The sequence below is a fragment of the Cornus florida genome, unplaced genomic scaffold (assembly GCF_030987335.1).
Source record: "Cornus florida cultivar Cherokee Brave unplaced genomic scaffold, ASM3098733v1 CherokeeBrave_3.0.0_Hap2_Chr03, whole genome shotgun sequence".
NCBI lineage: Eukaryota > Viridiplantae > Streptophyta > Magnoliopsida > Cornales > Cornaceae > Cornus > Cornus florida.
Genome location: NW_026775573.1, coordinates 32,638,147 through 32,662,213, shown reverse-complemented (window position 1 = coordinate 32,662,213; position 24,067 = coordinate 32,638,147). Strand labels below are relative to the sequence as shown.

The 24,067-nt window shown below is 36.0% G+C and overlaps 2 protein-coding genes across 2 annotated transcripts; both read left to right on the top strand.

The window, feature by feature from the left end:
* Positions 1 to 220: 220 nt before the first annotated feature.
* LOC132300190 (heat shock 70 kDa protein, mitochondrial-like) lies at positions 221 to 5,046 on the top strand. The gene is made up of 6 exons (XM_059797176.1): positions 221 to 528; positions 2,140 to 2,216; positions 2,294 to 2,372; positions 2,481 to 3,047; positions 3,174 to 3,794; positions 4,103 to 5,046. Exons 1-6 carry the CDS (start codon positions 454 to 456, stop codon positions 4,736 to 4,738), a joined length of 2,055 nt encoding a protein of 684 aa, XP_059653159.1. The 5' UTR covers positions 221 to 453; the 3' UTR covers positions 4,739 to 5,046.
* Positions 5,047 to 10,128: 5,082 nt separating this feature from the next.
* Positions 10,129 to 23,135, top strand: LOC132300188 (uncharacterized). Its single transcript, XM_059797174.1, has 9 exons — positions 10,129 to 10,287; positions 11,257 to 11,906; positions 12,867 to 12,992; positions 13,093 to 13,290; positions 16,586 to 16,813; positions 16,900 to 18,036; positions 19,838 to 20,125; positions 20,545 to 21,007; positions 21,497 to 23,135. The coding sequence occupies exons 2-9, from the start codon at positions 11,289 to 11,291 to the stop codon at positions 22,603 to 22,605; spliced, it is 4,167 nt and encodes a 1,388-aa protein (XP_059653157.1). The 5' UTR covers positions 10,129 to 10,287; positions 11,257 to 11,288; the 3' UTR covers positions 22,606 to 23,135.
* Positions 23,136 to 24,067: the final 932 nt, after the last annotated feature.

Below are 24,067 nucleotides of genomic sequence, written 5' to 3'. Positions count from 1 at the left end.
AAAAAGTGACAGTGAGTTAAAAAATTTAAATTGAACAACTAATATGATACAGAAGAAATAATTTTTTTAAATGTATTTGTGATATCGTATGGTATTGTACCACGTCTGTATGAGTGCTTCTTAGATTCTTAAACAATTCTGCAAGCGCTGTCCATGTGGTTGGATTGCTCTGGTACCTGAAAAAAAAAAAAAAAAAAACCAACAAAAAAGATTAGTAACCATTTGATCGTAGTTTGATACATTCATGATAATTCTAGAACCTTCTCACCTGGTGAAAACCCAAAACGCCACGTGGGCGCCCTTTCTCTCTTTCTCTAGAACAATCCAACGGTCTCATTTCGCGTACCCTCCACATTTTTATCAGCACCTCCTAAAAACCCTAAACCCTTCAACCCAAACCCAAAATTTTCTCTCTATTCTCGTCTCGCAAGAACAAATCGACCCATCAATCCAATGGCGACCTCAGTGTTGCTCAGATCGATCCGTCGACGCGACATCTGTTCCGCTTCTTTCACTACCTTCAAATCCGTACGTCACATTTCATTTTCTAATCCTTGTATCATATTCTCCGATCTTGTGATCATCGTTGTTGTTGTTATTGTGGAAATGAACATTTTAGTTTTGGGGTTCTAACTCTATGCATGGTAGATGCGATTATGTTGTTTAATGAAATTAATTGTATGTTTGTTTCCTGAGAAACCCACTGAAAATCACAGGATTAGAGACTGAAAAAAGGGTTATGTGTTTTGTATTGTTTTTATTCTATTAGAAGACATTGATTAAAGGATTAGTTTGGTTTTTCTCACTTTCCAAACAAATTATAAATTAATTACCCTTGTATGCTTGTTACTTGTTTTCATTTTTAGTGTTGTCTGATATCTGGTTCTGTTTGATAATCGTCGTATCTCTTGTTTAGGATTTAGGGTTCTGTTTGTATATGTTGTTGATACACGATTATACATATATATTGTTTTTGTTGAATCAGATATGATACTGATGCACTTATGCTTACACATTTCGGGACTCTATTTATTTTCTCTTTATTTTTATTTTTTCTAGTATTACGTGTTAGATCGTGAAGGATGTAGAGTTCTGTTTTGTTTGTGACTATAAATCAATTTTATGTGTTTTGTTGTGTGCATCTGTGGTTGTACATAATTTTAGTTGATTTTTGTGTTGGTGACTTTAGGTGTGGGAGCTCATAGTGACATGTTTCTGGAACTAATGTCATACTGTGAAACAGAATCGTTTTTTTTAATGATCTTTAACTCGTTTTCATATATCCAGTGTTGTTTATCAATCATTTTTGAAAGTTAGGGATGAGATTTTGCAAATAGAATTTTGAAATATTTAATGCTTGGACCGATTTATCTCTTATGCTTTTAAAGTGTTCTTTTCAAAGTGTTGTTTATTTTATTTTATTTTTATGTGAAGAATTTAGTATGAGGGCGTGGGAGCTCATAGTGACATGTTTCTGGAACTAATGTCATACTGTGTTGAACAGAATCATTTTTCTTTTTATGATCTTTAACTCGTATTCATATCCAATGTTGTTTATCAATCATTTTGAAAGTTAGGGATGAGATTTTGCAAATAGAATTTTGAAATATTTAATGCTTGGACCGTTTTCTCTCTTATGCTTTTAAGGTGTTCTTTTCAAAGTGTTGTTTATTTTATTTTATTTTATTTTTATGTGAAGAATTTAGTAGTTGTAGGGTGATTAAAGTTGCAGCAAAAGTATTAGTTTAATCAATGTTATTCTCAGCCAGGCTTGAAATATTTATTTTTAAAGGATTATAGATGTCCCTTCATGTCAAATATCTTGTTTTTAGTTGCATTTTCTTTCTCTGAACTGGATTTAGTGAGATGGCAGTTACGCCATCCATGCGGGATGATGAAACAGCAGGTATATTAGAAATCAGTATGTGTGCAACTTTTCTCATGCCAGTCGAACTTTGGACTGTGTTGATTTTTGGGCTTCTTTGTCACTATTTCTAAGTGTTGTTGAGAGTGATTTTTCGCAGCATTTATGCACCAAAAGATTATTGATTCATATACTACTACTAGTCTTGATATTAATACAAATACAAGCTTACAGAGTGGTTATTTTGTTTTATATTTTTTCTGATGCTTTGGCAGTTGACTGGAAATGCTAAGTCATCATGGGCTACTTCGCATTTGGGTCACAAGTGGGCCAGTTTGGCCAGACCATTTAGGTACCTCAAGTTAATTAACTTTTGTGTGTTTATAATCCTTTTCTTTTTAACTCCACTAATTTGCCTTCATGACACAGCACAAAGCCTGCTGGTAATGATGTTATTGGAATTGACTTGGGTACTACAAACTCCTGTGTTGCAGTCATGGAGGGCAAAGTAAGATTTTTTATTTTTTATTTTAGTTTTGTATTCTAAAAGCTTATCCCTTATTGGTGGAAAAAAATGATGTTTTATTAAAAACCCTACTCTTGATATTTTCTGTAGAATCCCAAAGTGATTGAGAATTCTGAAGGTTCTCGGACCACACCATCAGTGGTTGCCTTTAACCAGAAAGGAGAGCTCCTTGTTGGTACTCCTGCTAAACGTCAAGCTGTGACCAATCCAACCAACACGATTTTTGGCACCAAGCGTCTTATTGGCAGAAAGTTTGATGATTCGCAGACGCAGAAAGAAATGCAGATGGTCCCATACAAGATAGTCAGGGCTCCCAATGGAGATGCTTGGGTTGAAGCTAATGGGCAGCAATATTCTCCAAGCCAAATTGGAGCCTTCATTCTGGTCAAAATGAAAGAAACTGCTGAATCTTACCTTGGCAAGACAATCACCAAAGCTGTGATCACTGTTCCAGCTTATTTTAATGATGCTCAAAGGCAAGCTACAAAGGATGCTGGGCGAATTTCAGGCCTCGATGTGCAGAGAATCATTAATGAACCTACTGCTGCTGCGCTTTCATATGGTATGAACAACAAGGAGGGTCTCATAGCAGTTTTTGATCTTGGGGGTGGAACTTTTGATGTTTCCATCTTGGAGATTTCTAATGGTGTTTTTGAGGTATGAAAATTTATTTTAGTTTAAGAAGTTCTTTTACATTCTAATGGTACCTTTTTTGAGTTATGAAAAGTCATTTTAGTCTAAGAAGTTATGTTATCTTTGACTATCACCTTCTTGTTAATTTAGGTGAAAGCAACAAATGGGGATACATTTTTGGGAGGAGAGGACTTCGACAATACCCTGTTGGAGTACTTGGTGAATGAGTTCAAGAGAACTGAGGGGATTGATTTGTCAAAAGACAGACTTGCTCTACAGAGACTTCGGGAAGCAGCTGAGAAAGCTAAGATAGAACTCTCCTCAACAACGCAGACAGAAATTAATCTCCCATTCATCACAGCTGATGCGACTGGTGCAAAGCATTTGAATATCACACTGACAAGATCGAAATTTGAGAGTTTGGTGAACCACTTGATTGAGAGGACCAAGAGCCCATGCAAGAGCTGTTTGAAGGATGCTGGCATATCAACCAAGGATGTGGATGAGGTTCTTCTTGTGGGAGGGATGACCCGTGTGCCAAAAGTGCAGGAAGTAGTTACAGAAATCTTTGGTAAGAGCCCAAGCAAAGGGGTGAATCCTGATGAGGCAGTTGCCATGGGAGCTGCAATTCAGGGTGGCATTCTTCGAGGAGATGTAAAGGAGTTGCTTCTCCTTGATGTCACTCCTTTGTCCCTTGGTATTGAGACATTGGGCGGTATCTTCACCAGATTGATCAATAGGAACACAACCATTCCAACAAAGAAGAGCCAAGTGAGTCCTCAATACCCAAGTTTATTTTATTTTATTACAAGTTAATTTCTAATGTGGTGGACTGTGACACAATTGTGGATGTATTTTTGTGGGCGTTGGGATTAGAGGCATGCATTATGAACTAGAAAGTTGGCAAAGATTGGGAAAGAGAAGTGGTACTTTTATAGGCAGTGCAATCTCAACGGCATGAGTAACTTAGCCAGTGTTAATCTTGAGTCTAGGACTAACCATTTAGCATGATATGAATATGATATATTGATATCATATTCTTTTTTTTGCATAACTGATTGGTTCTTTCATCATCTCAGGTGTTTTCAACAGCAGCTGACAACCAAGTTCAGGTGGGTATAAAAGTACTGCAAGGTGAGCGAGAAATGGCATCTGACAATAAACTCCTTGGTGAGTTTGAGCTTGTAGGCATTCCTCCTGCTCCTAGAGGCATGCCTCAGATAGAAGTCGCATTTGACATTGATGCCAATGGTATCGTCACTGTTTCTGCAAAGGACAAGACGACTGGGAAGGAACAACAGATCACTATACGTTCATCTGGAGGGCTCTCTGAAGATGAGATTGAGAAAATGGTTAAGGAAGCCGAGATGCATGCCCAGAGGGATCAAGAAAGGAAGACCCTCATTGATCTCAGAAACACTGCAGACACAACAATCTACAGTATTGAGAAGAGCTTTAATGAGTACAGGGACAAGATTCCAAGTGAAGTGGCGTCGGAGATTCAGTCTGCTATAGCCGATTTGAGGAAAGTGACAGAAACTGATAACATTGAAGAGATCAAATCGAAGCTTGATGCTGCAAACAAGGCTGTCTCAAAGATCGGGCAGCACATGTCAGGGGGTGGTGGGGGTTCCAGTGGTGGTTCCTCCTCTGGAGGTGGTTCTCAGGGCGGTGACCAAGCTCCCGAGGCAGAGTATGAGGAGGTGAAGAAGTAGGGAGGCAATTTGAGGATGTAATCAGGTAAAGCTGTTATTTTCCTTTTGATTCCAGCATACAATGTTTTAAGCAGTTTTGTATCTAAAATCTTTAGAATTTGGGTGTACTAGGGTTCCTTATTTGTCAGGTAATACCTGTGCGATTTAGCACTTTTGTGGCAGATAAGTGAATTATTTTAGCAGAGCGCAATTTCACTAATGAAGTTGATTGTGTGACATGGTTATAATCTTTTAAGTTGTGATGTAGAGTCCGAAATATTTGATTGTTTTATTTATTATTTTTAAATCTGTGTTTATGATGGTATGATTATCTGATGAAGTGGTGAGACTCTGGGATTGTGTTTTAACAGTTTTGAACACTAATGAGGAAATTCCTTGTAGTGGTGGTTCTGCTATTTTGGTGGTGATAGGAAACCTTGGCTTTTTTACATGTGGAATCTGGATTTGTATCTGTATTTTCCTTTTCTGCCGAGGAGAAAATTCAATTGGGGGGTATCAACATGTTTTTATTTTTTATTTTTTTATTGTGGTGATAATCTTTGGTTGGTTATAACTTGTACTGTTCATGACCTATTTTCTAGTTGATATCGAGATTCAAAGGTTGATATTGAGTTCGATGAGAAAACCAGAATCCAAACATCTTTGAAGTTGATAATTCAATTTAATTACTCATCTTTAAAGTTGTAATGAGAATTCTCTTAGTGTATGAATTGATCCCAGATGAAACAGAAGTTCTCATGAATTTGCTGAATCCCTCGATTGAAGTCTGAAAGTGAATGTTACACACCAGAAGTAGAATCGAATTGTGTATTAACAAATTATCAAACAAATGCAGCAACTCAATCTTTTGCTCAAGGCAGTGAAGGAATGGAATATAAATGATTTTGGTATTACTTTCAGAAACAAAAGCAGAATCACTGCTAGGTTTAAGCTGTTTAGACTTCCTTGCAATCTTTTTGGAAAAAGACAAACATATCTTCTTTCAGATGTTTATTGGAAAATAATACATAGCAAGATTAGTTGAGCAATCTCAACTAGAAATTCCAGAGATAACAAAAGAATTCTCCATCCCACGTAAAATTGCAAGTGCAGCAAACAAATAAGTATTTAAAACAAGTAAAGGATTTAACTAAAATTGCAAGTGCAACAACCCGCTTTTAGAATTCTAGCCATTCAACCAAAAAATAAGGGTTTGAAGCACCCTTAGATAATTAATTTCTACAAAGATGATATCCTAATACATTAACATCATCATAACACCAAAAACACAGTTTTAGACAATTATGACAGAATTTGTTTAGTCTTTCTTCAATTGTCAGCATCATTGTTCATTGTCCAGAACTAAAATCCTCTTGAATATTTGTAAACGACTCCTAGAAACATATTAAAAATATATATGGTTAATCACTAAAAAAAGAGAATTAAAAACATATATGTTATTTGTTGAAACATAAGTAAGAACAAATTAGTATCATATTACCTAAAATGAAATTCATAAGTTATAAAACACAATACCTGAGTAGCATGTGGTATTTGTTGACTGCACTCCATTAATGTAATGAAACTATATCCAGCTCGGCTAAAACTCCTATTTGAACTTAAGTCTTATGAAACATAAAAAAAAAAAAAAAAAAAAAAAAAAAAAACAAAAAAAAATAAACAATAAAAAAAGTACTGCATTATGAACTAATGGAGCAAAAATAAAATTACCTTGCAATGAACACTCGGGCCGTAATGATTTATACTCACCGGAGGTTGAAAGGGGACCAATGGAACATTTTTTTTTTTTTTTTTGGATGATAAAGCAAACACACATACTTTTTTGCCCACGCCCGGACTTGAACCCCTCCTCTCTTCTTTGAAGATAAAGAGGTTATACCATTAGGCCAAAGACCCTTTGGTGGGACCAATGGAGCATTTGACATACTAACAGTGTTCTGTGAACGTTCTACTATTTTTGCTCCTCTTTTTCTTGCAAGAATAATTAAAATCAATTATATTATATGTCTTTTGTAACTACCCTAGCAAAAAACGGACAATATTGTGTCCCGTTAGAGTGAGGGTCATTACATCTTTGCTCAATAAGAGTGAATGCACATAATGGGATCAAGTTTCAATTTCTTACCTTTTTGCTGCTTACGTTTCCTCCTTTCCAAATTGCTTTTTATTTGAGCATTTGTTAAACCATTTTCCCTCACACGTGAATGATCAAATATACACATTTCCTCCAGCTATTCATAGCCCTCCTTGGTTAGATTGCAATCAACATTTTCTGTACTTGGATTGCTATTTTCTATAAGTCTTTGAGCTTCCTCCCATATCATATGGACATATTTTTTCGCCACATTCTTTCCTTCATCTGTCATAACCAAGTGATTCATAGCACGACATGACTGTTGAACCAAGATATTTCTTTCTACTGTCAGTGATGATTTCTTATTTATAGATGACCACCAAGCTCAAAGATTATGTTTCTATCTTTTGCACATTTAGTCCATCTATCTAAAATATAACGAGATGGTATTTGGGTGATATTCTAAGCATCAAGAACTTTAAATGCATGTCAACATAATCACCATGTTGACTCAAACGTCAGACAAGAACAAACAACAGTACAATTAGAATAGTCAAAACTCTATGATGTAATGTTTACCATGGAAGTCCCGGAATACTCGATAAGTATAAAGTGTATCAACATTACAAAGTTGCTTCAAGTACACTTTCAAACTAGAAAATGAACTCTTCTTCAAATAGATAGTAATTGTGAGTCATCCGCAGCGAAAAATACTTAGAAAATTTTAATTATTTTAAAACAGATCTGTATCTTTCCAACTTTCTTTATTTTAGCAATTAATAAATCAATATCATGCAATATAAAATAAAGCAAAGTTAGAGATGATACCAGGATTTTAGTGAGGAAACCCCAGTTGATAAAATACGTCAACTGTTTGTATAAGAAAAACCTCATGGACTGTGCAGTCCAAAGTAAACCGATCCACTATGCTTGAAACAAATTACACTAAACTGTGACTCTGGCTCACACCCTATCGTTTTACCAAACACCAACTGCTGACAATCCTTTGACTTTACGACTCCCCATCCAACAACAACTTAACCTCAGGTTTATGCTTGATATTTGTAGAAGAGTAGCAGGTAGATTAGACAACACTCCTCGAATACTCCAACCCTTTCAAAGTGCGATCGCTTTTACTTCTATTCTTCAATCGTCTGAATTTGATGTAGAAGTAGATCTGTTTTTGTCTGATCGATGTAGATGCAACTGTATGATGATGATCAGGATTTGAACATCACAACTCTAAACTCACTATGTGTTTATGTGTATGTGTTCTAGAAAAATGACAAAAAAATCAATTCTGATTTTTTGCAAAAATAATCTTCCTAAGGCTTTTAAGAATAATGAATTTGTAGAACAAAAGCCATTAATAAACCTATGTGTCTGACATGGTTTATATAGAGATTTGTAAATTCCTATTCCTTCTGAAAATAAAGGAATTTTCGTACATAGGACTTGGAAGAAAAATTAGATAAAAAATGAATCAAACAGAATAAGTTAACTGAAAACCTATTGTAATCAGGACTCTTGGAACTGGTTCCCACATTTGGTACTGGTTCCCAAAGGACAAAATAGAGTTCTTTGAATCTTTAGCTTCTGGAACCGGTTCCCAAATTCGGGTACTGGTTCCCACTTAACAGAATCCAACTAGAACTTGAATTTTCTGTATTTTGGTAACTCTAAACATATACCATGTAAATAATTATACCCTAAGTGGGAAACGATGTCCTAATGTGTTGTTTTTTCATTTTCGATGATCAACAGTACTTTCCTCTTCTGAACAAACTTCCAATTCCGCAGTCGATGTCGAGTTTGATATAGTAACTGAAAGTACAACTCGACTAAGACTTGTTTTGTTACCGAAATATGTCAATTACAAAGATATATCTCACAGTAAGTAGTAATTGTGTACACACTAGTAGCATGTGTCAAAATTTTACTACCTAATAATTTTGGCTGCACTTGGCCATGCTTGCAACGAAAATCTTCATCACTTTCAGCAAAACGTATTTTCCCACACTATTCTTCATAGTGTTGCACAAATTCCCTTGAGGTCATAGTTTTAGTTGATATCATATGCAACACATTATTCATGCTTTCACTTCTTTTAGTAGATTTTGCATGAAGAGTGAAAGTATCCATGCTAAAGGCCGGACACCACTTTTCCCTTAGTTGACTTGAGCGACGCATTGTTTTCGAGATCAAACCTTGATATCATGTCACTCCAAGTAGATTCAAAGTCATCCATGCTTTCACAATGTAAACATTTATTAAAGAAACCCTTAAAATCATTATTTGCATACAAGCTTCCTATTCTTTGAGTAACATTTTTTTAAATGTGCCGGACAAAGGCGATGACAAGTATTAGGAAAAACCTTCTTTATGGCATTTGTCATTGCTTGACATTGGTCTATAAATATTGTCTTTGGTGTTCCCCATTTCTTCCAAAAATATTTCAAACAACCAAACGAATGACTCAGTGGTCTCATTTAAAAGAAAGGAACATTCAAATACAATATTTTTCCGATGGTTGACCCCCACAGATGGTGCAAAAATCATTTACCGGATAAGCAACCAAAAAGGTATGAAAGATGGTGAACAGGTTGCCGGTGAAGTTCAGAAACCACGAGTAAGGATGACTGAACGAGAATGATGGCTTTGAGAGAAAAAGGAAGTTACGAAATTAGGCAATCAAATTTGAAATTAAAATTTGAAGAAAGAGAGTATTAGATTTTGGCGAAAAGACGAAATTTTTGGCTACAAAAGACCACTGTTTTTGTTTGGGTTTACGAACAATATGACATGATGATTCCTAATACAACCGTGCAAAAAGGACTCATATCTATTGGCATGTGATGCCATGTCAGCAAAGGGACGTGGCACACGGTTGCAGCCATTAATTTCTTCAGGAGGATGGGAATTGAACCATTTCACTTTTGTTGTTTCATAAATAAAAAAAAACCATTCAAATACCATCCTTCCCTTCCTCTCTATATATATATATATATATATATATAATAATAATAATAAGAATACTTAACCATTTTTGTACTCGGAATTTTTTTGACAGCTCATTAATAAAAGTATATATTTTTATTCTAACCCGAAAGCCAAAAAAGATGGAATGGGAAGAAGTGGTGAAAAGTAGGTGAAAGGGTGAGACAATTTTCATGTAGCAAGGGACCAAACTAATAAACCACGTACCAAGGGTAAAACTACACATATCTAGCATTATTAGTTACAATATTAAAATTTCAAAATAACTAGGGCATATTTTGAAAATACCTAATAATTATAAAATGCATCACACACACCCATTCTTCTTCCTACTATCCCTGTTAACGGCGGCTACTACGGCTTCATAGGGAAAGAGAGCAACCAAGCGCCTTCAGACCTTCACTAAAAACCCTAAATAACATCAACCCCAGTAACAGCAGGATCTCTGTTTCTCTCTCTATATTTCTGTGGTTTTAAGGTGAGCTCTTTCTTCATCTCTTTCTTTTTTTTTTTGTATTGCTTGATGTGACTAGCGTATGATTAGTGAAAAGGGTAGAGGGTATAGTTTCCAGCCCATTCAACCTTCAGCGGATGCTCTCGAATAGTTTCTCGCGCAGAATCTAGATAATACTCACCATCTGGGTTTGCTGTCCACACAATTGCATCACCATTACACTTAATCTGGCGTTTGGGTGCTGAGAAAACCAATGGAAAATAAAAGAAAACATAGAATTTTATGCTCTTCTTTGTTTTGGTTTCTATAAAATGCTCAACACCATAAATCCCAGACCATGAAAAAAAAGTGCTACGTGTAGACATTAAACCAGAATATATGCAATCAATTCCGGAAGCATAGCCAGCGGTAACTACAACCACTGGTGGTCTGAGACTTCAATCCGGTGGCCTTGGAGGCGGTCTGCAGCAAGAGGATGAAAGGTTCCAGCTTGAGAGGATACGTCTTGCACCTGCACAATCACGGAGGAGCCCTAATTCGAGGATTGCAGAAATTGTGGTGCAAATTCTTGTAAGAGGGAGAAAGGGCTCAACACTTGACTGAGCTACACTGAAATAACCTACATACGATTCAGTTTGTTCTTGTTTTCAATCCAAATAATGTCTTTTTTTTTTTCCTTTTCTTTTCAGTTCTTAATTTTCCTCTCTTCAGTTTCTCCACAACCAAACAGAGGATTAAGCAATAGCTATTGGTTTTATTGCCCCTTAAATACGCATTATTTATTTTACTTAAATTTTTGGTTTGATTATGTTAGTTAGTTGCTCTGTGTGTGGCATTATGGTGCTTGATGAATAGTCTAAATTGTAAGATTGATACATTTGGTTTTGTTAGTCATATTACTTTGGTTTATTTTTATATGTTATTCTAATTTTAGCTATGGGTTTTGTGTGTTTGATAGTAGATTTTAATGTATTATTTTTTTCAACTCTACAGAAGCTGTCAACTAGATTTCTTATTTAGCACAAATGGGTAGTAAGAAAAGGGGGCCCAATGCTGTAGAGGAAGTAGAGAATCAGTTGGATATAAGCACTGATAAAATTGTTTCAGAGCCTTTGAAGAAGAAAATGAAAAAAGAGAAGAGAAAAGGAGAAGTCACAGATGGGTCTGCTGGCCCTTCTACAACTCCTCATTCTATTAAACCAATGGAGAGAAAGAAGAAAAGAAAAGCATTAGACAAAGAGAGACACCATTCTGTTTCTGATAATCTGGAATCAAAGCCAAAACCAGTGGGTTCTGTTTCTGATAATCCGGAATCAAAGCCAAAACCAGTGGGTCTGGAACTGAAAGTTGAGGAAACTCGGGTGCCTAAGGCAACTTTGCCGACTAGTGGTTTGCCAGAGTTCCGTCTCAGTGTTTTTCATGAACTTGCATCGGCTGATGGTACTATAAGAGAAGCAGCAGCTGAAGCATTGGTATCTGATTTGCAGGAAGTTCAAATAGCATATGATAAGCTTGAGAATAAGGAACTAGCCGAGGGTGAGTTGAAAATGGAAGCTAAAAAGGACGACGGCTTGGATAATTGTGCACCTTCTTTGAGATATGCTGTTCGGAGGCTTATCCGTGGTGTTTCTTCACCAAGAGAGGTGTGTTCAGTAATTAGGTTCATATTTCTCATACAACTTTTTCCTTTGTTCTTTCCTATTCTTTTTGTTAACATTCTCAAACTTTGTTGTCCTCATTTCTATCAATGGAGAACATGTAAAGGCAATGAAAGGGGACAAATAATAATAATAATAATGCATGAACATCATCCTTTATACCCATCGGATTCTCTTATTTCTTTATTTAAGGTCACTTCTAAAGTGAGTGATTTTGATAGGGTTTATGTACATCCTCCAAATCAAATGGTCAATTTTGATTATACAGTGGAAATGACTAATGAGTAATTTGAGGTGCAAAGACCATGTAGGTTTTAATCGATCAATAGTCTGATAGTTATATTGACATTATCTTCGCTCCATGAAAGTTAATTGGGCACTTTTTTATTTATAAAAAAAAAAGGAAATTCAATTGGCCACTTTTCAATGTCTCCTCCTTCATGATTTGTAGATGGAGTAAATCTTCTTCATCATATATATGGATGTTATTGTCAATTGTTTTTGGAGTGATACGGTTGCATGTATATATCTGTTTTACCCTGCTTGACTGGTTAAAATTGATTTAATTATTTAAGATTGAGTGAATTTCTTGGAATTCTTTTAAGCACCCAAAAAAGGAAAAAAGGTAAAACATCCTTGCTAATCTTGAATACAGCCTCCCAAATCAAAAGATATTCCATCATTCTTGTTTTTTGGGTTATAAAATTACGGCACTCAGATTGATAAGCCTAGCAAATAAGTTCTGCTGCGCCTTATGTCTCTTGTGATTGCTATAGTAGAATGTCTAATTATAACATTTACACTCGGTGAAGATACTGGACATTCGAGTGATGGTATGTTGCATGTTGTTGCTATTATTATTTGTTTGAATGTGCCTAAATTTCCACAAAAGCAACTCTGTTCGCTAACTTGTGGGGTATGTTAAATCTTGTATTTCTTTTACAGTGTGCAAGACAAGGGTTTGCATTGGGTTTGACTATTTTAATTGGTGCAATTCCTAGCATCAAAACAGAGTCCTTGCTGAAAGTAATAGTTAATTCGTTGGAGGTCTCTTCTTCTATGAAGGGTCAGGTGGGCAGGAGTTGGCTTGCTTCATTATTGAAATGTGTTTTTGTCTGGAAGCCAGTATCATTATGTGAAATTTTGTAACTTGTTCTTTATGGAATTGCAGGAAGTGAGGGACTTTCTTTTAGGTCGCTTGTTTGCATATGGAGCTCTTGCACGATCAGGGAGGCTAACAAAAGAGTGGGTTTCTGATGAACAATCTTCTTGCATCAAGGAGTTTACCAGTTCTCTGATCTCCCTTGCTGCCAAGAAGCGGTACTTGCAAGAGCCTGCTGTCTCAATTATTTTGGACCTGGTTGAAAAGGTATGGTGACCTGATAAAAGAACTAATTGTGCCGTTGAGATCTTCTCAAAGGATTATGCAATGGCTTGAAAATGCCTGGGGTAATTTAGAGATTTTATAGTTGATTAATTTGTTCTGCTTATATGATGTATCATGTATTTACTCTAATGTTGTATTAAGTGCTGTTAGTAATATAATGATCAGCACTAATGGTTGATCCAAAGCTCAATTCAAGTATCACACCCCAAATCATTTAGGTTTTCTCTTTAACACATCTTTGTAAGTTCATAATGCAATTATACTATCATACAGTCAATCATTTAGTCATTTATTATTATTGTTTTTTGAATTCCATCATTAAGTTAAAATATTAGATTTATTGAACCTTGTGGTTTTGCTTTTGTATATTGCATTAGCTGTATACACGCCTATATATATGGTATATATAGATATATTTTTGGTCTACTTTTTTGTCTAGAAAAGAAATGGATTTTACTATTATTCACTCTCTCGCTCGATTTCCGTTGTTCTGTTACTAATATATTACTACAGAAATCCAGCATCTTTAGTTGATTGGTCGCTATGAACCTACAACTGTCTCGATCAACTCCTGCAGTGTTTTTTTTTTTTGTCCTAAGCAAACTTTTATTAAGCAACCAAAGCATACAAATAAAAGAGGACATAACTCCTCCTGTGTTGTGTTCTTCATATTGATTTTTCATTATGTGTCTTTGTAATACACATGAAATATAAGATTATTTAAGGCTCAAGGCGCACCAAGGATCCAAGTTCTTTGGGAGTCTAAGCGCCGAATGGCATGCAATGAAAGTCGAGCGCTTGGAAAAATTAAGGGATGTGTATGAATTATGATGGAAATTCATATTAGATATAGCGTAATAGAAACTAAAATATGCAACACAAGGTATTCGATCTAAAAATGAGAACTTTTCAACATTTCTGTTTCATAAATTAGCTAAATAATACTACATGTTGTAAAATAAGGAATCATTGTTTAGGTTCTTCCTTTATACACTTTCTTTACAATTTTTTCGTATCAAGAATGTTTATTTCGGATTATTTTGGTTGGTTGTTTCATTATTGCCAAAATTGGATTTCATGCACTACTTATGATGTTGCTACGGATAAATCACTTGCTTATGTGTAGGATCTTACGTAATTTTCATGAACATATCTACCTCCCTCCCTCAGCTGATTTCCTTTTTTCACTTCTTTGTCCCCAAGTAGTGCCCCTAACTTGTAGCATATAACTTGTTATTGTTGTATTCGTTAGTCCTTTATGTTTTTCCTTGTTATTTTTATTTTTTTAACATGACTGAATCATTGTAGGTTTTTTACAATCTTGTCCTGGACTAGTGGTACCTTGTCAAAGGTTTAACATATCTATGGTATAATGAATATGACATAATATCAATGGGTAGTCCGTGATTTTTGTCGTCTGGATAATGTGCAGTGGCGTAGCCACATTGGGACCAACGGGGGCAGTTGCCCCCAATGAAATTTTTAGTTATTTATACTTTTTATATACAAATTTTGATAATTCTTAAATTGCCCCCGCTGAACTTCTAAAAAAATTCAGAAGAGGCCTTAAAAAATGTTAAAATTAAAAAGACCCCTCATTTTCTAACCTATTTGTCCAACAAAAATTTCAAAATTCAAAAAACCCATTTCTTTTTCTCCTTCAGTGGATCCTACAAAATTTTTAAGCATCAAAATGAAAAAAGACCCGTCCTTTACTATTTATTTATTTTTTATTTTTTTGGTTCAAAATTTCTTATCATATTATTGTCAATGTTTGCCCCCACTCAAGTAGATTTCTGGCTCTGCAACTGATAACGTGTACACTTCATGCTGATTACAATAGTGTTACTTTCAGTTTTTATTCTCTTACTGGTTTACTTCGCAGTGGCGTATAAATTTCACACGCATGCTCAAAATACACGCTGTATTTTATTTTTACATCACATTGCATGATGCAAAATGAGTTACTGGGTTGCTTCAAGCTGATAAAATATCTCTATGCGTTTCATCCTCTAGGTTGTAATTTACAAGTGACATGGTGAAATGTGTTTATAGTTGTATTTTTTAGGTCAGCATATGTTGGCTTTGGGTTCCATAGTTTGTTGGTGCATTTATTTGTTGACGTTAATTAATGTGTTAGTTTGTGTTAGTGTCCATCTCCATCTGTCTACATAACATAGTTTATAATAGTCTGGTATGCCCTTTCCCTTGCATCATTAAGCATTTTAAATGTCATGCTGATTATCATTGGGCACACCAACTTCCTGGTACACCATTCACCCAACATAACTGGAAATACTTTATGAATTGGGCATAAATACAAACATGCTCACATGCATTATACATACATTGTGGCGGAAATGCGAATGTTGGGATGGATTTGAGGTAAGACTAGAAAGGATAAATTGGAGATAAGATAGAAAATTGGTTAAGATGGTTTGAACATTTGCAAAGAAGACCTTTAAATGCGTCAGCTAGGAAGAGTGATAAAGTCCACATTGAGGGTAATACTAGGGGAAGAGGAAGACCAAATCAACATGGGTAGAGTCAGTAAAGAAGGATATGACCATGTGGTTTGAACTTTGACTGAGTCTATGATCATAGATAGAGGAGAATGGAAACATAGGATTCATGTAGTCGACCCCAAGTAGTTGGGAAAAAGGCTGCTTTGTTGTTGTTGTTATGTGTTATACATACATGAATTTGCTATGTTGGCAAGTCTTCCTTGTCAAATGTCTTTTGGTAATCCTTTTCGATGCATCGTAGCTTTGAAGGCCACTTCTTAAACACATCCTGTTTCTTTGTGCGTCAAGCACTTTTTCTGTTATACTATCATACAGTAGTCACCCTTCCATCCTAATTATTTTATCTTGTTTATTTTTTAACCTTGCTATTCAGATTGAGTAGGTGGATAAATGACCACTGCCACCTGATCTGTTTGCTCTCTCCACACCCGCCCCCCTCCTCTTCTCCCCCCCTCTTCCCCTTCCCCTTCCCCTTCCCCCGCCCCCCGTTGCTTGTGGATTTCCTCTCTCAATGCACTTCTCAGGGAACAGGCCTGTGGGGCTTTATGTGCTCCAGTGTTCCTACTTGGTTGTTGAAGTAACTGAATCGACTGACTGGTTTTCAATCTTTGCCACTTCATTCTTCTTTTAGTTACATTTCCTTCTATTATTCTTACTTTCATGTATTTGATGTCAATGTGGGCAATGCATTTTGTTAGATTCCTTCGCATCTCTGTCCCTGTAAAGGAGTGACATTTCTTATTGTCCTGCAGTTACCTGCTGAAGCTTTGCTGAATCAAGTTCTTGAAGCTCCAGGGCTTCAGGACTGGTTTGAAGGAGCCACTGATGTCGGAAATCCCGATGCATTGCTTCTAGCTCTTAAAATGCAAGAAAAAATTTCTGTTGACTGCAAAATATTTGGAAAGCTTCTTCCATGTCCATATAACCGTAGTGCAATTTTTGCAGCTGGCCATCTGTCCTCCCTTGCAAATTGCTTAAAGGTGATTTTAAGATTAATCTTTCTGTAACATAAATTTCTATGGACAAAGAAACAATTTTAATCTTGTATTTTTGGTAACTTTTGCAGGAGTCCACCTTCTGTCAGCCTCGAGTTCATAGTGTCTGGCCTATTTTAGTAAATATTCTCTTGCCCGATATAATTTTACAAGATGTTGAATCAGCTGCAAGTTTAAATTCCATTAAGCACAAAAAGAATCGGAAATATAGCTCCTCTGAAGAAGATATTGAGAAAAACCTTCGATCCTTCTGTGAAGTTATTGTTGAAGGAGCTCTTCTTCTGTCATCCCATGATCGTAAGCACTTGGCATTTGATGTTCTGCTTCTTCTCCTACCAAGGCTGCCTGCATCTTGTGTCCCGATTGTTCTGTCTCACAGACTTGTTCAGTGTCTGATGGATATACTTTCGACAAATGACTCTTGGCTGTACAAAGTAGCACAATATTTTCTAAAAGAATTGTCAGACTGGGTCAAGTATGATGATGTTAGAAGAGTAGCTGTTATTGTGGCCTTGCAGAAGCACAGTGGGAAATTTGATTCCATCACTCGTACAAAAACAGTTAAAGATTTGATGGCAGAATTTAAAACTGAATCTGGGTGCATGTTGTTTATTCAGAATCTAATGAATATGTTTCTGGATGAAAGTCAGATTTCAGAGGAACCTTCTGATCAGAGTCAAACAACAGATGATAACTCAGAGATAGGTTCAATAGACTATAAGGATTCTGTTGGGACACTAGGAACTTCAGATTTTTTGAAAAGTTGGGTTGTAGATTCTCTCCCTAGTGTTTTGAAGCATTTGCATCTACATCCTGAAGCAAAGTTTCGGCTGCAAAAAGAAGTTTTGAAGTTTTTAGCTGTTCAGGGTCTATTCTCTTCATCTCTTGGCACTGAAGTGACATCTTTTGAATTGCAAGAGAAGTTTAGATGGCCAAAAGCGGCCACCTCAAGTGCTCTTTGCAGGATGTGTATAGAGCAGCTCCAATTGTTGCTAGCAAATTGTTATGTCCCACACCATGCTCAAAAAGGAGAGGGACCTCATGGGGAGGCAAGTGGCCTTGACACAAAAGATCTTGGGTCTTATTTCATGCGATTTCTAAGTACATTATGCAACATTCCGTCAGTGTCACTCTTTAGGGCTTTGAGCAATGAGGACGAAAAGGCATTCAAAAAATTGCAAGCCATGGAAACCCAACTATCTCGAGAGGTACTTCATTTCTTTATTTATTTTAAGTTCTTAATTGTTTTGTGCACGCGGATAGTCAATGACGCTGACAGGCCCCTCTCGTATGGGCTTTACTTCTTTTCTTCCCTCCTTTTTGTTTATTTGGTTTGAGAAAAGGAAGAAAATATTGGATCAGGGGGTTGGTCCATCTTGAATATCAGTAGTCTGATAAATTGAGTATTCTATTTTTCCTAAATCGTTTAGCAAATAAAATTAGGGTTAATTTCAATGACACCCCCTCAGGATTGGCCGAATGTCACACTGAAACATCTTTCGAAAATTACTATCACTTGGGTCCAATTATACTTTCCCATCACTGATACCGTTAAAATCATGCCAAAAGACAAATTTGCCCCTAATTTTTTAATACCATTTATTCCACAGTATCAACTAACTAAAATGGCTATTTTACCCCCTCATTACTCCCACCTAAAGAAAGAAAAAAGAACGAATGAAATATTCAAGGTGGCCGGAAAAGCAAAAGAAGCATCACATTTCTCCCCTTTCTTTGTCAATCTTTTAATGAATTTAACATGAAATTTATGTTACTACTTGTTAGAGATGCCATTAATTTTGCATTGTTCATGGTTAGTTACACAGTAGCCAAAAGGGTTATCTCTAAGGTAACTAACAAGCTGCACTATTTTGTTGAGATTGGTGATGCACCAGGTGGACATTGAGATTAAGTTTCAATTAAATGTACTATCTATATATGAGATAAATAAAGTTTGAAAAAGAAAAGAAGAATGAAAGAATTAATTGGGGGTTTCACTAGTACAACGGTTTGGGAGTTTGACCGATCAATGCTATATTAAATTTCTGAAATATTTTATAATATATATATATATATATATATATATATATATTTGAATTGAATGGTCACTAAGTTCTTTGGCTAGGGAAGAAGTTGAATACTCAGTTGCTTATTGTACATATGTATATTAGATTCAGTGCAACAATTAGTCGTTCGTGTGTGATGTTTAGTGATATTTTAAAATGTGTCGACAAAGGTAGGAGACATCCTTGTACGTATCACCAATTTCTCTCTCCCATGAGATGTCAAAGATAGTAATTTACTTCATTTGTGGTGGTGTTCAAAAATTTTGATCAAAGTAAAGTTTTAAATTATTAAATAAGATGATTGATTAACCCGTACCGGAGGAATTATATTATAGACTTTCTCTTGGTTTGGTGGCTGGGAAGGCCATGAATTTGAATGTATAAAATCTATATATATATATTTTTAAATCTTTTGGATGGTAGGATGAATCAATTTGGTAAAAGGTATGGGTATTTTGGTCTTTTAAACAATTCTTTAGGATTAAGTGGGATTTTGACAAAGTTAAAGGGGTTATAATGTCTTTTTATAGTTAAAAAGTGGTCGGACACAAATGAAAAGTAACTTTTGGGGAGTGAGTGAAAAACGGACCAAACGTTTGTAATATGAGTGATAGTAATTTTTGAAAGGTGTTTCAATGTGATATATGGCCAAACTTGAGGGGGTGTTGGTGAAATTAACCCATAAAATTATGACGTCCAGCCTTTAATGTTGTGTCATCGTAAGATATCCTTGAGCATATTTTGATCTTCATAAGAAGCTGTTGTCATTAGTTGTTTAAATTTACAATCTCTTCTGCAGATCCATCTAAATGTGTGACTAGGATTCAAGTTTTTGTACATGAGAACCTGTTCTTGTGTGTACCTTAAAAAGCTTTTGCTTGTCAATTTCCATGCTGTTTAAGTAAATCAATTTATAGTTTCTTTACTTTTATGGCAATTGCAGGAAAAGAATTGTGGGCTCAGCACTGATGTAAATAAATTGCATGCTCTGAGGTACTTGCTTATCCAGTTGCTGCTGCAAGTTTTACTTAGACCGGGGGAATTCTCAGAAGCTGCCTCTGAACTTATTATTTGCTGTAAGAAAGCCTTTGCTACTCCTGATCTTCTTGACTCCTCTGGAGAAGATGAACCAGATGGTGATGGAACGCCTGAGTTACTGGATGTCCTTGTGGATACATTACTTTCATTGCTCCCACAGTCGTCTGCTCCAATGCGTTCTGCTATTGAGCAGGTAAATGCCAGAACACCAAGTTTTGTTATCACTGTTTGTTTTTGAGAAGTTCTACATACATGTGTCAAAACAGGATTCCCAACCTGCATACCCCACAAAGAGGTGTCAAGAGACACCCTCAAGCTAGCATCTGTTACTCATTTGACTGGTTATATTAAGAATCAACTGCCGTGTTTATGTTTTATTTAGTTGAGTGCCTGTTTTATAAGTTATTGTCTGGTATCATGTAGGGCGCCGGTTCAGTCGATCAAAATGTTAAGATTTGTGGAAGAAGGGTGTTCCAATTAGGACATGTTCTAAATTCATCATTTTCATTATCTTAATTGCTACAATGCCTGTTTAAAAATTTATATCTGTGGTTTGTCTACATTTACACCAAGGCAATAATCAATGACTAAAGATCTATAATTGCTTTGTAGGTTTTCAAGTATTTCTGTACTGATGTTACGGATGACGGACTGCTTCGGATGTTGAGGGTAATAAAGAAAGATCTGAAACCAGCTAGACGTCAGGATACAGATAGTGAAGACAATGATGATGATGATGATGATGATCTTCTCGGTATTGAAGAAGCTGAGGAATCTGATGAAGCTGAGGAATCTGATGAAGCTGAGGTTGGTGAAACTGTTGAAAGTGAGGAGCAGACAGATGACTCCGAGGCAGTAGTTGGAAAGAAGGCTATTGGTAATGAACTTCCTGAAGCTTCTGATGATTCTGATGGAGGTATGGATGATGAGGCCATGTTCCGGATGGATTCTTATCTTGCACGAATTTTCAAAGAGCGTAAGAACCAGGTTGGAGGTGAAACTGCTCATTCGCAGCTTGTGCTCTTCAAACTTCGGGTGCTCTCTCTGCTGGAGATTTACCTACATGAGAATCCAGGCAAGTCTTTGTTGACAAATCTAGGTTTAGGCTGTTTAAGTGAGTATTTGGAAATCAGTTCAATAAGCATGAAAAAAGTTCCAGCTAGAGCTAAGGTGTTAAATCCTACACTCTCATTTATTTATTCTGTTGGAGTCTTTTAAGGAGCCATTTTATAATATAGGTACCAGTGTGATGTTTAGTGTGTATGCAGCGTTCGAAGCAGCATTATTGCTGTAACAGAATTTATAGTTATACGATCATTTGATGAGTTAAATCTTACTGAAATTCACTTGTCAGGACGAGGTTTAGTGGACCTCGGTCTAGATGTTTGAATGCCAGCTTTTGTCTTTTTCAGCCCGTATCAGTTTCATAAGGTTATTAGTTATTACTATTAATATTCAGTTTGATAAGTATTTCTAGAGGTTAGTTATTGAAATGTTGGTATGTTTTCTCAAGATACTTATATTTCATAGATGAATCATTAATTCTACTTCTCTCTTGCTACAGGTAAGCCCCAGGTGTTGAAGGTGTACTCGAACCTGGCCCAGGCATTTGTTAACCCACATACTGCAGAAGGGAGCGAGCAGCTTGGTCAGCGTATATGGGGAATTCTGCAAAAGAAAATATTTAAAGCAAAGGATTATCCAAAAGGTGAAGCCGTGCAACTATCTATTCTTGAATCTCTGTTGGAAAAGAATATGAAGTTGGCATCAAAGCCCTTCAAGAAAAAGAAATCTGCTGCCAATCCATCAAAGAAAAAGCAGTCAGCCTCCTGGAATCGGCACAAAATGATTATATCCCTTGCTCAAAATTCAACTTTTTGGATTCTCAAAATCATTGATGCAACAAATTTTCCAGAGTCTGACCTGCAGCGGATTTTTGATATATTCCGGGGTGTTTTGGTAGCCTATTTTGATAGTAAAAAGTCTCAAGTGAAATCAGAATTTTTGAAAGAAATATTTAGAAGAAGGCCGTGGATTGGGCATCATCTCTTTGAATTCCTTTTGGAGAAATGTACCATTTCAAAATCGGATTTCCGGCGAATTGAAGCACTTGACCTGGTGATTGAAATATGGAAGTCGCTGGTTTCTGTTAGCACTGATGAGTGTGGCCACACTGCATCAAAGAAAATTTTGAAAAGCCATCTTCCAAAACTCTCTCATCTGATAAAAGAGTTGGTGACAAATAGGCCCGAAAAGCAGTCTAGACGGGCTGAAGTGCGCAAGTTCTGTGGCAGGGTCCTTGAATCCCTTTTGGAGAAATGTACCATTTCAAAATTGGATTTCTGGCGAGTTGAAGTACTTGAGCTGATGATTGAAGTATTGAATGCGCTGGTTTCTGTTAGCACTGACAAGAATGGCCTCACTGCATCAAAGAAAATTTTGAAAAGCCATCTTTCAAAACTCTCTCATTTGATAAAAGTGTTGGTGACAAATTTGCCCGAAAAACAGTCTAGACGGGCTGAAATGCGCAAGTTTTGTGGCAGCGTCTTCCAGAATTTAACAACCCTTAACTTGGCTGCATCATTTTTTAAAGTTTTAGATTTGAATGCTCATGCTGCTTTTGAATCTCAACTTGGTGAGCAATTTCTTGCTCTGAAGAAATTGGAACATTGAAGATGCAGGATAAATTTGCTGGAAAGCTTAACAAAGGCGGTAATTTTATCTGTTTAAATTTTGAAATGCCTTTCAATTTTTGACACCAATTACAAGTAGAGGATAACGAGATACCAGTAAGGGTTTCTGAATTCTCAATCGGAAATTTCAAACAGCATTCTTATGGTGGCATACTTTCTGGTGGCTGCAGCAGATCCTATTCTGTGACCTTGGAAGAAGCTTTCAGTTTTTTTAAGAATTCTTTGTTGGTGAAATTTTTGTAAGTTGTACCCCCTAGTCTCTAGTTTTACTTCTGTGTCATGGTGGTTCTTCATACTGGAAGAGTTTTGATCATGGTAAACTTTTGGATTGTTCTATTCTCATGTGCTTCCTTTTCTTTTATTATATCCTTTTGATACGAATTGTTAACCTTTAACTATCATAAAATGTATATTAGGCAATTTCAAATATTTGTGTTTGAAGTCCGGATTAACTTGGTGTAAGAATGATTATTCTACAAAAGTTATCCACATGTAGGATTTGATGCTAAACTCATACTTGATCTGCACATAATCCCATTAGCAGCTTCTTTATACTATTTAGATTGATTGAGAGGCACAATAGAGAGAGTTCTTATTGTCTCTTTCGATTTTTATAGGATGTAAGAGACATCTTGGTTAGGTTTGCTTGTCCTCAAGATCGACATTGTAGATCAACATTGGTTTATATTCCACAAATTTACGGCTGAAATGCGCGCCAGTAAGTAAAGTCACTTGGGATTTTCAGTGCAGTTCCATGATTCAGAACAATGCAACAGCAACTTAACTCTTTTGTATTGCCCTTTTTGTGCTTTTGCTTGTGGAGATGCCAGATTTTTGTGTTGTGATTTATGTGATATGTAGTTTTCTAGTGCATTTCATAGTAGACTTTTATTGGTGAACCAAACAATTTATTTATTTATTTTTTATTATTATTTTTCCTTTTTGAAATTTACCACTCCTGGTTCTGAGTCCCAAACTAAGCACTTCATGTGTATGAATCATTTTGGTGGTCTCCAACTGCCAACTGCAGAAAGGCAAATATTTGAGCCGCCTTTGACACACTGAACATCCCCAATATGGAAGCACTTGCCTTCTAAAAGCTTGTATACCAACATTTCACAAAATTTGAAAACTGAAGGATAAGGTTGTACAAAAAAAAATGTGCCCTAAAATTATTACTTAAATCTATTTTATAGGATGTGAGAGACATCTAGGTTAGGCATCAAGATCAATTAGTGACATCTATAAATGAATTGGGGATGTGACTGAAACATGAACTCAAGCCAATGATTAAAAAATATCCAACTCTGTTTATAAGTTAAATGGTTAAAAATTGTATTGATGTGCAATTTTATTTCATTGAATTCAAAGTATTCAAAGCCTCATCTGAGCAGCTCTGAATGTAACAATGGAAAGCCTTTAAACAAAGTTTTGCAAATGGA

Excerpts from the sequence above, each read along its gene's own strand:
- LOC132300190 (XM_059797176.1), top strand. The coding sequence starts at position 454 with ATGGCGACCTCAGTGTTGCTCAGATCGATCCGTCGACGCGACATCTGT. Across the intron at positions 529-2,139 it reads CTTTCACTACCTTCAAATCC|TTGACTGGAAATGCTAAGTC; the intron begins GTACGTCACATT and ends ATGCTTTGGCAG. Across the intron at positions 3,795-4,102 it reads TTCCAACAAAGAAGAGCCAA|GTGTTTTCAACAGCAGCTGA; the intron begins GTGAGTCCTCAA and ends TCATCATCTCAG.
- LOC132300188 (XM_059797174.1), top strand. The coding sequence starts at position 11,289 with ATGGGTAGTAAGAAAAGGGGGCCCAATGCTGTAGAGGAAGTAGAGAAT. Across the intron at positions 16,814-16,899 it reads CCCTTGCAAATTGCTTAAAG|GAGTCCACCTTCTGTCAGCC; the intron begins GTGATTTTAAGA and ends TAACTTTTGCAG. Across the intron at positions 20,126-20,544 it reads TGCGTTCTGCTATTGAGCAG|GTTTTCAAGTATTTCTGTAC; the intron begins GTAAATGCCAGA and ends ATTGCTTTGTAG.